The 13340-nt window shown below is 41.4% G+C and overlaps 1 protein-coding gene across 4 annotated transcripts in view; it reads left to right on the plus strand.

Moving 5' to 3' along the window:
* Positions 1-12098, plus strand: part of LOC117532560 — a 50490-nt gene extending 38392 nt beyond the window's left edge. For 3 of the 4 annotated variants that reach the window (XM_034195893.1, XM_034195894.1, XM_034195891.1), the window contains 3 exons: positions 613-663; positions 917-971; positions 9941-12098. In XM_034195893.1, coding sequence (XP_034051784.1) covers positions 613-663; positions 917-971; positions 9941-11555 — 1721 coding nt within the window. In that variant the 3' untranslated portion in view covers positions 11556-12098. The remainder of the gene's footprint in view (positions 1-612; positions 664-916; positions 972-9940) is intronic. The other variant, XM_034195892.1, reaches the window with a different exon arrangement.
* The last annotated feature ends 1242 nt before the right edge of the window (positions 12099-13340 follow it).

The following is a 13340-nucleotide window of genomic DNA, read 5'->3' on the forward strand; positions in this document are numbered from 1 at the left end:
AGAGAGAGAGAGAGAGAGAGAGAGAGCGAGAGAGAGCTAGAGAGAGAGAGAGCGAGAGAGCTAGAGAGAGAGAGAGAGAGAGAGAGCTAGAGAGAGAGAGAGCGAGAGAGCTAGAGAGAGAGAGAGAGAGAGAGAGAGAGAGAGAGAGAGAGAGAGAGAGCGAGAGAGCTAGAGAGAGAGAGAGAGAGAGAGAGAGAGAGAGAGAGAGAGCTAGAGAGAGAGAGAGAGAGCTCACATTTATCTATTTAATATAGTTGTACAAAATAAAGTAAGAAATCTTTCCAGTGTGTACTATAGGACAGTAAAAAAATATGCATAAATGAAAAGAAAGAATACTAACTAGATAACATAAGATAAGAATAAACAAGTTTAAATGATTTTTTATTGGTTGTGATCATATTCTAAAGATGTTTGGATTATTGAAAAGTATACAGCTCCCTTTCATCTGAGTGTTGAGAGCTGTATCCATAAATTCATGTTGTGCTCAAAGTGCACCAGATTGATGCTTTTCACTTCAACATTAAAGGAGGTGAGGTCCCCCCTAGAGGATGTTAGGTCCACCTCCCAAATAAAGCAGATTAAAATAATTAAATTGAATACATTTTCTTTTAGTAAACACTGCAAACGGGTCCCACAGACCCAAACAGCACACAACGGTTAAAGGTAAGCATATCATAATGTTAAAATGTGCTAAATATATAAAAGTAGCTCACAACTTGTTTTATTTTTTAAAGTAGCGCTAATCCTAAAAAAGGTTGGAGATTAGATGGATTTTCTTCCTTCCAGACAGATTTCAGCTGTAACTCCAGCAACTGTGACATCTGATGGTTTTTGATAAAAATGTTTTAAATATCACTTTCTCTCAATAAGTTATTTTAAAATCTGTTAGTTTAAGAATATGTTTTCTTTTATGCAGAAAACTCATCAGGTGATCCATCCTCATTCTCCTGTAAACCAGTCACCGTGGCAATGTGAGTAATACTAAACATTTTATCATTTTATTCTGAAAATACAATAAAATGCTGCTTTATAAAATGTTCCTTTACATGTTGATTCAATTGACAACTTAATTGAAGATTTAATGTGGGTGGGCCTGAGTTCATCTCTGACTATTAATCAGACCTACTGATTGATCAGAAGTTAATGAGTCTATGCAAATTCACCGCCATGCTCATACCACCTCTGAAAGGTCTTACCCAGCATTTCCGCGTCTTGCCGTCATTTAAAAAAAAAATTGAGAGAAGATCGACAGTTTTTATCACTTTAAATAACGAAAAGATAAAAAGAAAAAGTTTTGAGCAGAAAAACAATGCCGCTTTTCCCAATAACCATGCCAGGAGGGGTGTCCCTGTCAGCCCTGGTCTGGCGGAAACACTGTTCTTACCTCTACTAACTTCTGGAGAACCAGGTTCAACTAACTGCTGTTTTAAGGCAGACAACATAATACATCAGTTTTACCTTTAGATGCACGAGTGATTGGAGCCTGCACTCTCACATAAGTGGGTACAAAATTACCCATATAAGAAGCACATGTTTTTATGCCATTTGTGTCACTTTGGTGAAGAATAGTCACTTGTATAATAATTCGTATTGTATTTTGGTCCACACAAGAATGATTTCATGTTTGAAATTGAAAAAAAAGGTCACGGTTTAACATTTTGAAAAAACGTTTTAAGCTCACAGCCTAAGTGCGAGAGAGCGTGGGAGCGAGCGAGGGAGAGAGGGAGAGCGCACCGGTACCGGTGCTGTTGTTATTAGAATCTGGTGCTAGCTGCTCTAATGGGTATAAGAATAAGATGTTTCTACAATGATGTGGAGGAAGAGTCCTCTCCAGTCAGACTGAGAGGCTGATAACTACATCTCAGTGAGGTAAAGGACTCTCTCAGTGTTTAGATAGTTAACTTTAGTCTAATGGCGCATTTCCATTGCAGGGCCTCGCTCGGCTTAGTACGGTATAGTTAGGCCTTGTTAGGCCTTGTTAGGACTGGCTCACTTTAAGCTGCGTTTCCATTACAGTTTAGTAGCTGGGGCAGTAACTATAGTAACGCAGTGTAGGCAGAGCCGTGACGTCAACTTCAATGCGAACAACATCAGCCGTTAGCTGTTAGCACTCACAGCTCCTCATATCTGTTCAGAAACTTGACAAAAGTTAAACAAGTACAAACCACAGACTGTGTCACAGTCGCTGGTTTATTTATGTCTGTAGGCCGTTGTTGTGAGTGTGGATGGTCGGAGCCTATACTGCGTTAGCTTAGCCGATCTCCATTTAGAAAACACGAATTTTAAAAGCTTTTCTCGCCTGCCGTCTGTCTGCAGACTTGTCAAAGCATTAATTCATGGTTTTTACTAACCGGTATCAGTATGTTGTTACTTCGGCATCATTTTGAAACGTGTATTACAATTAAATCACGGTTCAATAAGTTAATCTTGTTGTAGTTGTAGCCCCCTTGCCAGCGATTCTCTCTCTAGTTTAGCATACTCAGCCCGACTCAGCCGGTTGTTGGCCCGGAAAGAGCCTCGATTTTATGGGGCCAGAAAAACTGTGAATAGTACCCGCTAGCCGGAACTACGCCTAGTGGAAATGCAACCAAAAACGGGACGTGCACGGCACGCTTAAAACCGCGCTCCGCGCTGTATTGGAAATGCGCAATAAGTTATCTCAGTGGGTCTCAAATGTTTTGATCCCAATTTATGTAAACACATATTTACAAGGCACTCCTTCATAATTATTTGGATAAAAACAGGTTTGAAATCATTCCAATGTATACTATAGGACAGTAACCAAAAATATCGTTTAAAACTGGAGATATAAAAAAATATGCATAAATAAATCAATGTTAACTAGGTAAAATAATAATAATAATAAATTATATTTCTATAGCGCTTTTCATGAACCCAAAGACGCTTTACATTTGGGAGGGAGGGTAGACAAACAAAACAAAGACAATGCCAAAAAGAAACAAAACAAAACAGAAAGGCTGTCAGGAGGAAGTTGGTTGAGAGGGGGGGTGGGCTTATGGATACAGAGTTGAAGAGATGGGTTTTGAGGTGGTACTGGAACAGGGTGAGGGACTCAGACTCACGGAGGTCTTGGGGGAGGGAGTTCCAGAGCTTCAGGGCTGCCACAGAGAAGGCTCTATCCCCAAAGCTCCGGAGTTTGGCCTTGGGGATGGAAAGCAAATCGGCTGAGGTGGATCTGAGGGACCGGGGTGGTTGGTAGAGGATGAGGAGGTCAGTGAGGTAGGGGGGGGGGGGGGGGGGGGGGGGGGGCAGATGGTGGAGGGCTTTGTAAGTGAAGACCAGGAGTTTGTAATGGATGCGGTGTGAAACGGGGAGCCAGTGGAGTTCTTTGAGGACCGGGGTGATGTGATGCCATGATTTGGTGTGGGTGAGGAATCTGGCGGCTGCGTTCTGGACACGCTGGAGTCTATTGAGGGAGGTAGTGCTGATGCCGTAGAAGAGTGAATTACAATAGTCAAGGCGGGAGCAGATGAAGGCGTTAATGAGTCACTCAGCTGCAGGGTTTTTTGCTGATGGTGGATTTGGAGCCGATGAGGAGGAGTTCAGTTTTATTGCTGTTGAGTTTGAGGAAGTTGTGTTGCATCCAGGACTTTATTGCAGTCAGACAGGATTCGATGTGGGTGAGGGAGGGGCTGTGGGGGGATTTGGTGCTGAGGTAAATCTGGGTGTCGTCGGCGTAACAGTGAAAGTCCAGGTTGTATTGGCGGAGAATCTGACCAAGGGGGAGGATGTAGATGATGAAGAGGAGGGGCCGAGTACTGAACCTTGGGAAACACCTTGGGTGACTGAAGCTGTGGCAGAGGAGTGGTTGTTGAGGGAGATGAAGTGGGATCTGTCGGAGAGGTAGGACTGGAGCCACCTGAGTGCAGTACCTTCGATACCGATATCCTGGAGTCGGGTAAGCAGGATGGTGTGGCTCACGGTATTGAAGGCTGCACTCAGGTCGAGGAGGACGAGGATGTTGAGGGAACCGGTGTCGGCAGAGGTCAGGAGGTCATTGAGGACTTTGATGAGTGCCGTTTTCTGTGCTGTGGTGGAGACGAAAACCAGACTGAAGGGGTTCAAAAAGCTGGTTGGTTTGGAGATGATGCGTTCTATTGTTTTTGAGACAAAGGGGAGGTTGGAGATGGGGCGGTAATTACTGAGGGAGGAGGGATCCAGACCGGGTTTCTTGAGGATGGGAGTGACAGCAACACGTTCTCACTCCCAACCCGTCACATGTTGACAGACGGTCAGGGCCCCTCCCCGTCACTGTATTACGTACAGGGTACCCCTTGGAAGTCAGTTTTCAATGGGCAGGGCGTCCCATTGACTTGCATAGAGCTCCCTGAACGTTGGTAATAGAGGAGTTGGGATCGCGGCGAAATGCTCTCCGCAGATTGTGACTGTGTCGGCTTTTTCCAACACAAGGGGGGGGGGGGGCCCTTAGAGTACATTTTCAACTTTCCGGGATGTCCATAGGCTTCTATATACTGTAGCTCCCTAAACGTATGTTGTAGACGACTTGAGATCGCGAGTGAATGCTATCCGCAGATCCATTCTCACAGCGTTTATCAACCTTTTTCTAACTCAATATCAAGCCACACTTATTGTTTTTACTTCTTTATTTTAATTGAATAATGTAGGACTGTTGTTGCCGTCAGTTATGGGGAGAGTAGGGGCTCAGAATACTGAAATCTGTATTGTTTCATCGTTTTTTCCTTCTAATTTTGTATTATTTTCTAAACCACACACTGTTATTTACTCAACAATAACACATCATTATCCTTGTGTTTATTTATTTGTTTGATTAATAAACACAAGTTGGAGTCCGTCAGGACCGAGGGTCGGAGCAGCTTTAGAGAATTTTACACACGGAAGTAAGTATTCTCTCCGCTTCGCTTGACAAACCTGTGATAGTCCTCAAGCTCTGTGATTGGATATTTGAGTGTGCGCCGAGGTTTACGCCCTTCACGCCCTTCAGTCGAACAACACTTTGAAATGGGATGGAACCACGGAAGACTGTCCAAAACTGGATTTGAACGGGTCCACTCCGTCCCCCACTCCCCCACCCCGTCCCCAGAACTACACATAATGGCTATTGTGTGTTTTGCAACAAGCTCTATGGCACGTCTCTACTGGGAATTGTAGTTTTAAAAGATGTTTTCGTATTTCCTATAATAAGAAGTTGCCAGTATTAAACTGTGTACATCCCTGGAGGTTTAGGGGATAGGAAACACTCAAATTTAAAACATATAATTAATAAATGGGTGAAAATTGCTTTAATGGGCAGGATTAATATCAACCCGGTATCACGGCAAGACTTGAACATGTGACGATTTACCATGCTGGGAGACGTGAAGATGTCACGATTTCGTCCCTTCAAACGTGACAGTTACACGGTATTGTTAACCCATGTTAACCAGTGGAGAAATAACCGGAAATGCCAAGCAAATGCTCCCCGACGTAAGGATTTATTTTTTAATAGTCACACTCGATTACGCCGATTTTCTTGTTGCCCCAGCTGGTCGACACCTCTTTTAGCAGAAACAAAGGCTACTAGGGGTGTAACGGTACACGTACCCGTACCGAAATTATTTGATACGGGCCCTTCGGTTCGGTACACGTGTGTACCGAAGTGTACCGAACAAATATAACGTTAATCGTAAACAATTGAGAACGTGAACAACTTTTTGGAAGTAATATCAGGTGCTGCTTCGCAGCATTAAGAGTAATTTGCTCACATTGGGTTACACGCGTCATAGAGCGAGCAGGTCATTTCATTGGATGAGAGGCGTACTATGAGAGCTGGTCAGAGGGATGCGTTCAAATGTAGTCAGTAATTTGAGGAACTGTCGAAATGGCGAACGCAGATAAAGTTGAGCTGGAAAATCCTCCAGCATCATTGAAGTCTCCGGTTTGGGAACGTTTTGGTTTCGCAGTTACAAAGACAGGTGGACCGAACCAAAGCTGTTTGTCGGCATTGTTCAACTAAAATTGGTTACGCGTCTGGCAATACATCAAACTTGCACACTCATTTGAAAAGGCATCACCCGAACGTGAATATCACCGGTACCAAAAGAAAAAAGACTCAGTGCAAACCCAACTCCCGCTATCATTTAAGCAGTGGCGGCCGGCCCATAGGGGCGCTAGGGGCGCCGCCCCACCTCTTCCCACATACAAAATATAAAAAAATATATAAAATAAAAAAAATTATATTTAAAAAATATATATTAAAAAAATATATATATTTTATATTTTTATTTGTAATGAACAAGGTAAATATCATACAATTGGTATCAGTAAAATGTATAATCTACAATAAAATCTCGTTTAAAATTGTGTTACGATGTCTAAAGTTACTGATAAGTCACATGTTTCCTGCCTGGCCTTGCCCATGGCATTAGTTTATCATTACCGGGCGGAGCCCCCGAGCCAAACAGCAGCAACCAGCACGTTGCAAAAGTCTCAATAGTAAACTGTGCCGCCGAAACATAATTTCAGCCAATCAGCGCCGTCAAATATTTTGGTCACGAGGGCGCTCACGTTGGCACCCACGTTGCTTACGTGCGTTGACGTGAGTTGTTTTTTAGACTCGTGAGTGACCAAGGTGACGCAGTATTTGGATGAGAATGGTGTGCAGGTGGAGTCGCCGGACCTCGGTCCGCACCCAATTCCGTGCAAGAGCTACTCTCCAATCCTTTCGAAAGGAGCGTTTAGAGCGAAGCGCGTCCGGTCTGAACGCAGCATTAAAGCGAGCTCCGCGCTGCACTGGAAACGCGCCATTACATCGCCAGAAGTCCTAATTTAAGGGGTCATTTCTCCCCAAAAAAATGTTTTTACTCACTATATCAACAGCCCCACCAAAGATATTTTCCACCAGCCGCCACTGCATTTAAGCCTCCACCACTCACAAAGAGTTCAGACCGAGCCAAAGCTATTACAAACGCCAAATATCCTTATGTTGCCATGTTAGCAAAGCGCTACCTGGCTGTATCTGCTACCTCTGTCCCTAGCGAGAGGGTGTTCTCCACATCAGGAGACATTGTTAGTGCCAGCAGATCTGCCCTTTCGGCAAGCAATGTGGACAAATCCATCTTTCTTTAAACAACATGAAAATACAATGACAAGCAAGTCATAATGTCAAACTGGCTGCTCAGCTACAGTACAGTTCAAATACAGATTATTTCAGTTCATCGAAATGCTGCACCTTAATGTTTATTTTATTATATTTTGTATTTATTTGAGTGAATATTCACAATTTAATAATAATTAAAAACCCAAAACTAATAGTTTATGTTTTGTGAGTACTAGTACAGTAAAGTTCAAATACAGATCATTTCAGTTCATCAAAATGCTGCACCTTAATGTTTATTTTATTATATTTTGTATTTATTTGAGTGAATACATTATTCACAGTTTAATAATAATTAATAAAAAATATGTTGTGTTTTGTGATAATTTTTTCTGCTGTACCGAAAACGTACCGAACCGAAATGTTTGTGAACCGTTATACCCCTAAAGGCTACATTAATGTATTAAATCATGTTAATCCATGCGTGTGGATCGGTGTGGATGTGGAATTAACGGACGTGACGTTGTGCCATTGAGTTGCCAGGCAACAGCTTCGGTTCATGTTAATTTACAAACTCTTCAACTACAACCGTAGTTATATTTAAACACATGTTAGAAGGCCTCACGAAATACTTTAATGCAAATTAAAATGTAAATGTGAAGGAATGTGTGTATAACAAAATACATCGGTCATAAATGAAACCGGAAACAGACGTAGGCAAGATCCTCAGCTCGATGATTGGATGGTTTAGCCGCAATGCATGCTGGGATTTGGTGTTTATGTGATGTGTAATCTGAAAACGTTTTTTAAAAATAAAATAATACTTTATTCCGAGTGTTCTTGATTTTCTCTTTGAAAGTCATCACATAATGGCTTTGTAATACACGGTTCGGCTGCATTAAATATTACATATCTGCCGTAGTTCTCTATTCATAGAGCCCTGCTGAGAAGACTTCTGGACAAACAGGAGAACTGCCGCCAAAACTGAAAACGTGACGTGGATCATAAATATTTAAGCAATTAAACAACATCTTACATTTATTTTCACACAATACGTCTCCTTGCAGTATCAACACTAATTCGGCTGACTTTTATATTTGATCCAATTGGTAGATAGGCTGTATTTACACCATAACGGTGCACAGCTGATAGAAAGGGACACCTGGTGGTGGAAGAACGTTATTGGATTTTATAATTTTATTATTAGATATTAATAAAATATAGTCAAAGACTGGACATGTCTGGACTAGCCTCACGTTGTACAAGGACACTTTTATGAAAGTGAAAGTGAACGCAGACAGTAATTTTCCATGAATGTAGAGGCCTCCTGCTCTCAGCCTGCTGTGAGAGTGAAGCTGTCTTTCTTGTTAAATAGTGACTCAAATAGTGATAAGACATAACAACCCTTAACATTTTCAATTCCAGCCGATCAGACAGTTTGCATTTGAAAAGTATAAAGCTATGTGCAATACAATGCATTTTAGATTGTGAACTCTAAAATACTATATTTGATTATATTTACTGCAGATTTCACTCTAAAATGCAAATCTCTACATTGTATAACATTACTACATAATCACATTATTACCCTAACTACTTTTTCACATTATTACATTAATACATTATGACATAAATACTTTAACCTATAACATCACAACATTATTACATTAATACATGTTCCAGGTAAAACAGTTTGTGGCCTTTGAGTAATTAATATTCATATATATAATTCATATATAAACATATTCATTAGGGCTGTCAAGTTAACGCGTTAATAACGCGTTAACGCAAAAACAAATTAACGCCACTAATTATTTTAACGCGATTAACGCATGTGTATTTTTTGTCCTCGGCCGCCTCGTAGTTTCAGAGCGCATCGAGTTTAAAATACCATCTACAAGCTGATACTGACAGCCCCGCTCCTGCCGCCCGCTTGTGGCAGACCACACTTCCACGCTCACCGGCAGGCACCGACTGGCTGTTGGGAGGACCGGGAGGGTGTGTGTGTGTGTGGCCCGAGCGAGCGAGAGACCTTACGTGCATTGTTGTTGTTAGCATCTGGTGCTAGCTAGCTGCGCTAACGGATATAAGGAGCTGTTTAAATGAAAACAGAGGAGCGACATTTCGCCACAACTGCGCCGAGCACTTGACTTTATGCAGGAAGCCAGACAGTGGGACATTGTACGAGAAGTCAGCACACTCAGCACGGATAGTGCGCAACATGATTGCAGCGTCCAGGCAGCTCCCGTTCGAGCATATGCCTTGAGTTGCACATAGCTCCAACGATCCATCACACACACACACACACACACACACACACACACACACACACACCACACACACACACACACACACACACACACACACACACACACACACACACACACACACACACACACACACACACACACACACACACACACACACACACACACACACACACACACACACACACACACACACTTTGTATTGTATGAGAGGTTCCAGGTTGACTTGAGGCGAATATCTGTAATGTTCAGAGGTTGTTGTGTTTAATATTCATGAGAATATTTGTCATTGTTTAAATGATAATAAACATTTGCATAAAGCATATTTGTCCACTCATATGTTGATAAGAGTATTAAAAACTTGAAAAATATTCCTCTAAGGTACATTTAGAACAGATACAAAATGTGCGATTAATTTGCGATTAATCGCGATTAAATGTTTTAATCGACTGACAGCCCTAATATTCATATATAATAATCATATCTGAGAGTTCTTTGAGGATTAAGGTATACAGACACTAAACCGCTTTTTTGTGAGATGGTATTTTTGTAATTCTATGTTCAGTAGTTTGGAGCTAATATTTGTACTTTTCTACAGGAACATCTCCTTCAAACATAACACCAACTACATAGTTGAGATCTTTCCAGGATCTCCCTTTGTCCACCGGCTGAAACCAGAACAAAAGAACATTGGATCTATAAGAAGACTGGCTCTCGGTGAAAAAGATCCAACAAAGATAAACAAAACCATCTTGCTTGTTGGTGAAACAGGCGCAGGAAAATCCACTCTGATCAACGCTCTGGTTAACTTCGCCCTGGGGGTGGAGTTTGAGGAAAATGTCTGGTATCAGATCGTACAGGAAGAGAAGAGAAGTCAAACAGAAAGTCAGACGCCAGACGTGATCATGTACGAGGTCTTTGGTCTTGAAGATAGAACTCTGCCATTCTCTCTGACCATCATCGATACCCCCGGGTTTGGAGATACCAAAGGGATTGACAAAGATGTCCTCATCAGAGAAAGATTGTTGGACTTGTTCCGCTCAACAGAAGGAGTTCATGAGATCGATGCAGTGTGTCTGGTGCTGAAAGCAACTGAATGTCGACTGAGTGACCGACTGATGTACGTCTTTGATTCAGTGGTGTCTCTGTTTGGAAAAGACATAGAGGAGAACATCGTTGCCCTCATCACACACTCAGATTTTATGACACCTGAAAATGTTCTACAAGCTCTGGAAGATGCGAAAATCAGGTGTGCAAAAGACGAGAAGGATCAGCCTGTTCATTTCATGTTTGACAACAAGCAGAAAACAGAGAGAAATAGGAAAAATGAACGTGCTCTAAAGTATGCATGGGAATCAACAAAAGATGACATCTGTAACTTTGCAGATTTCCTGATAAAAACCAAACCAAAGAACCTGAAAGAAACTGTTGAAGTGTTGAATTCACGCATCAGCCTGACAGCCTGCATCGAAAACCTGCAGGAGAGGATTGAGTTCATTGACCTGAAACAAAGAGAGATCCAACAGACTCAGGAAGCTCTGAAGAAACACGAAGAAGACATGAAGAATAACAAGGACTTCAAGGTAGAAGTGGATGAAACCTTCAAGATTAAAGTACCTGTTAGTGAGTGGAGATGGTGGGCGTTCGGAGGTAACTATGGAGGAGCTGTCTGCTGTGAAGTCTGTGAGGAGAACTGTCACTATCCATGCACACTGGCCTGGTATCCAAAAAACTGTGAAGTCATGCAATACAAAAAAAAAGAGCTCTACTGCACGGTGTGTACTGGGAAGTGTCATGTATCCAAACACGTGAAAGAAAAACAATGCACTGAATGTGAGGATGAGTGCAGTGATCCAAGTCATCAGAAAACACACTGGAGATATGTGACCAAGACCAGGAAAGTTAAGAAGACAGAAGAAGAGATGAAAGAGATGAAAGAGATGAAAGAGATGTATGAAAAGAGTGAAAAAGGTAGTGAAGAGAAAGTGAGCCTCTTGGAAACTCTCCAGAAGAAAATGAAAGAACTTCAGAAAGACAAAGATCAGTGGCTGGAAGAGTCTTTCCAACATGTTGTCAGACTGGAGGAGATCGCCCTGAAGGGTGTTTCACTGGAGATGCAGGTCCACCTGGACTTCCTGATCGAGAAGATGAAGGAGAAGGGAGACACAGAGAAGGCCATGAAACTGGAAATCATGAAAAACAAAAAGAAATAAATGAAAACCCGAGAACCAAATCAGTGTGGGTACTTGTCTGGTAAATGAGCAGCTATTGGTGATCTCTTCTGATGGAACACAGCTGAATAGAAAACACGCTCTACAGTTTGATGAAAGGTATTTCATTATACCAAGTGTGATGTGATAAAATGTGATTGACCTTTATATATATAATGTTTTCATATTTTAAGTGTCATCAACTTTTTTTAAATGTTTTAATTCCTGGAAACAGCGCCCTTTGTGGTTTACTGTTCAATAACCAAACTTTACTTCACTGAACACGTTATGGACAATTCATATTTTCCACATCTCGGGTTTGCTTTGTCCTTTGTGACCCAAAGTGCCTCCTCAAAATGTCAGCGAAGTTCCGCGAGGACTGTGCGCCTTGGTAACGGGCCGACTGTGCCAAGCAGAAGAAGAAGAAAACTAACTGAAGGATTGTTTGGAAGAGATACTCGTCGTTACCAGCATGAATATAATGGAGAGAGTTTGTGGAGCTCCAGACGAACACAGACCCTCGATTGTTGCTCTGGTTTCAAATTGAGGAAAGAGCCCCCCCTGCTGGTCAATGTTAGCTACAGCAGCTCTCTCTCTCCTCTAAAGCATGGCAAATAAACCAATGCATGATTTGATGACTTGATCTTTTCATGTAAAGTAAATTGACTGAGGCAAATACTTTGGAATAAGAAAATGATGCCTTTGAATCTTTAGTTGACAGTTCTGCAGAAAGACTTTGCAGCTCCTGAGGCTTTTTACTGATTTCTAAACTATGTTTGGAGTAAAAGACGATGTGTAATCATTTGTTCTGATGTTATTGTGTATTCTCCACATATGAGGATGTTCGACCTGCAGCTCACTTTCTTCAGATCACACTCATCACATGAACTGCATCTAAAAGAGACGCAGCTTTCTGCTGGAAAGTAGAAACAAGGAAAAACTCCATTTCTAGTTTTCTACGAGTTGCATTTATAACGTTTTAGATGTTCATCATGAGTTGCTTTATTTTGAGGCTTGATTGTTGTCAGTCGAGTTCATCTTTTTTCTTCATCATTGAATCATTTGTGCATAAAATGCTGATGTTCGTGGTGTTTCTTTAACCATGTATGATGATGCTCACCTGGAATGTGCTGTTTATGAAACAGGTGTCAGTGACGACAGAGTTGAAAGAAACGTCTCCTGTTTTTAAGATTTGCATTCAGTTACTTTGCATTTTTACCTTTTTAGATATTAAGCATTTATGGTTTTATTTTGAGACTTGAGTTTCAGCAGTTTAGTTCAGATTCTTCATCATTTAATCATTGTTATCATTTGTAATCATTTGTAACCATATATCAGTGAATCAATAAAAACAAGTAGACTGTTGTGGTCTACTGAAAGACAGCAGCTCCTTCTATTATCGTCTGACTTCTGAACAAAGCTCGATGCGGCCTCTTGGGGTTTAGAGGAATGTATCATTACATTATAAATACATGTTAGAACGAATCACTGAAATCTTTTAAAGTTATCAGAAAGATGAAAATCAGGTGTTGACCCTAATTAGAAATCCTCCCCACTCCAGTCATTGTACGTACTTCGTCTCACTGGAATATTAACGGTCAGATTGAATACAACATCGACCCAATTTCTCCGGGCAATGACGGGAGAGTTTTGAAAGTGACAAAACACTGTTTCACACATTTAAAAACACTTAAACAATGTTTACCCAGGATTCAGGCACATTCCCTGGCTTGTAAAATGTGGTGATGCACCCTGGAGGTATCAGACTATTTAAAACATGTATACCCA

Source organism: Gymnodraco acuticeps, unplaced genomic scaffold, assembly GCF_902827175.1.
Source record: "Gymnodraco acuticeps unplaced genomic scaffold, fGymAcu1.1, whole genome shotgun sequence".
In the NCBI taxonomy this organism is placed as follows: domain Eukaryota; kingdom Metazoa; phylum Chordata; class Actinopteri; order Perciformes; family Bathydraconidae; genus Gymnodraco; species Gymnodraco acuticeps.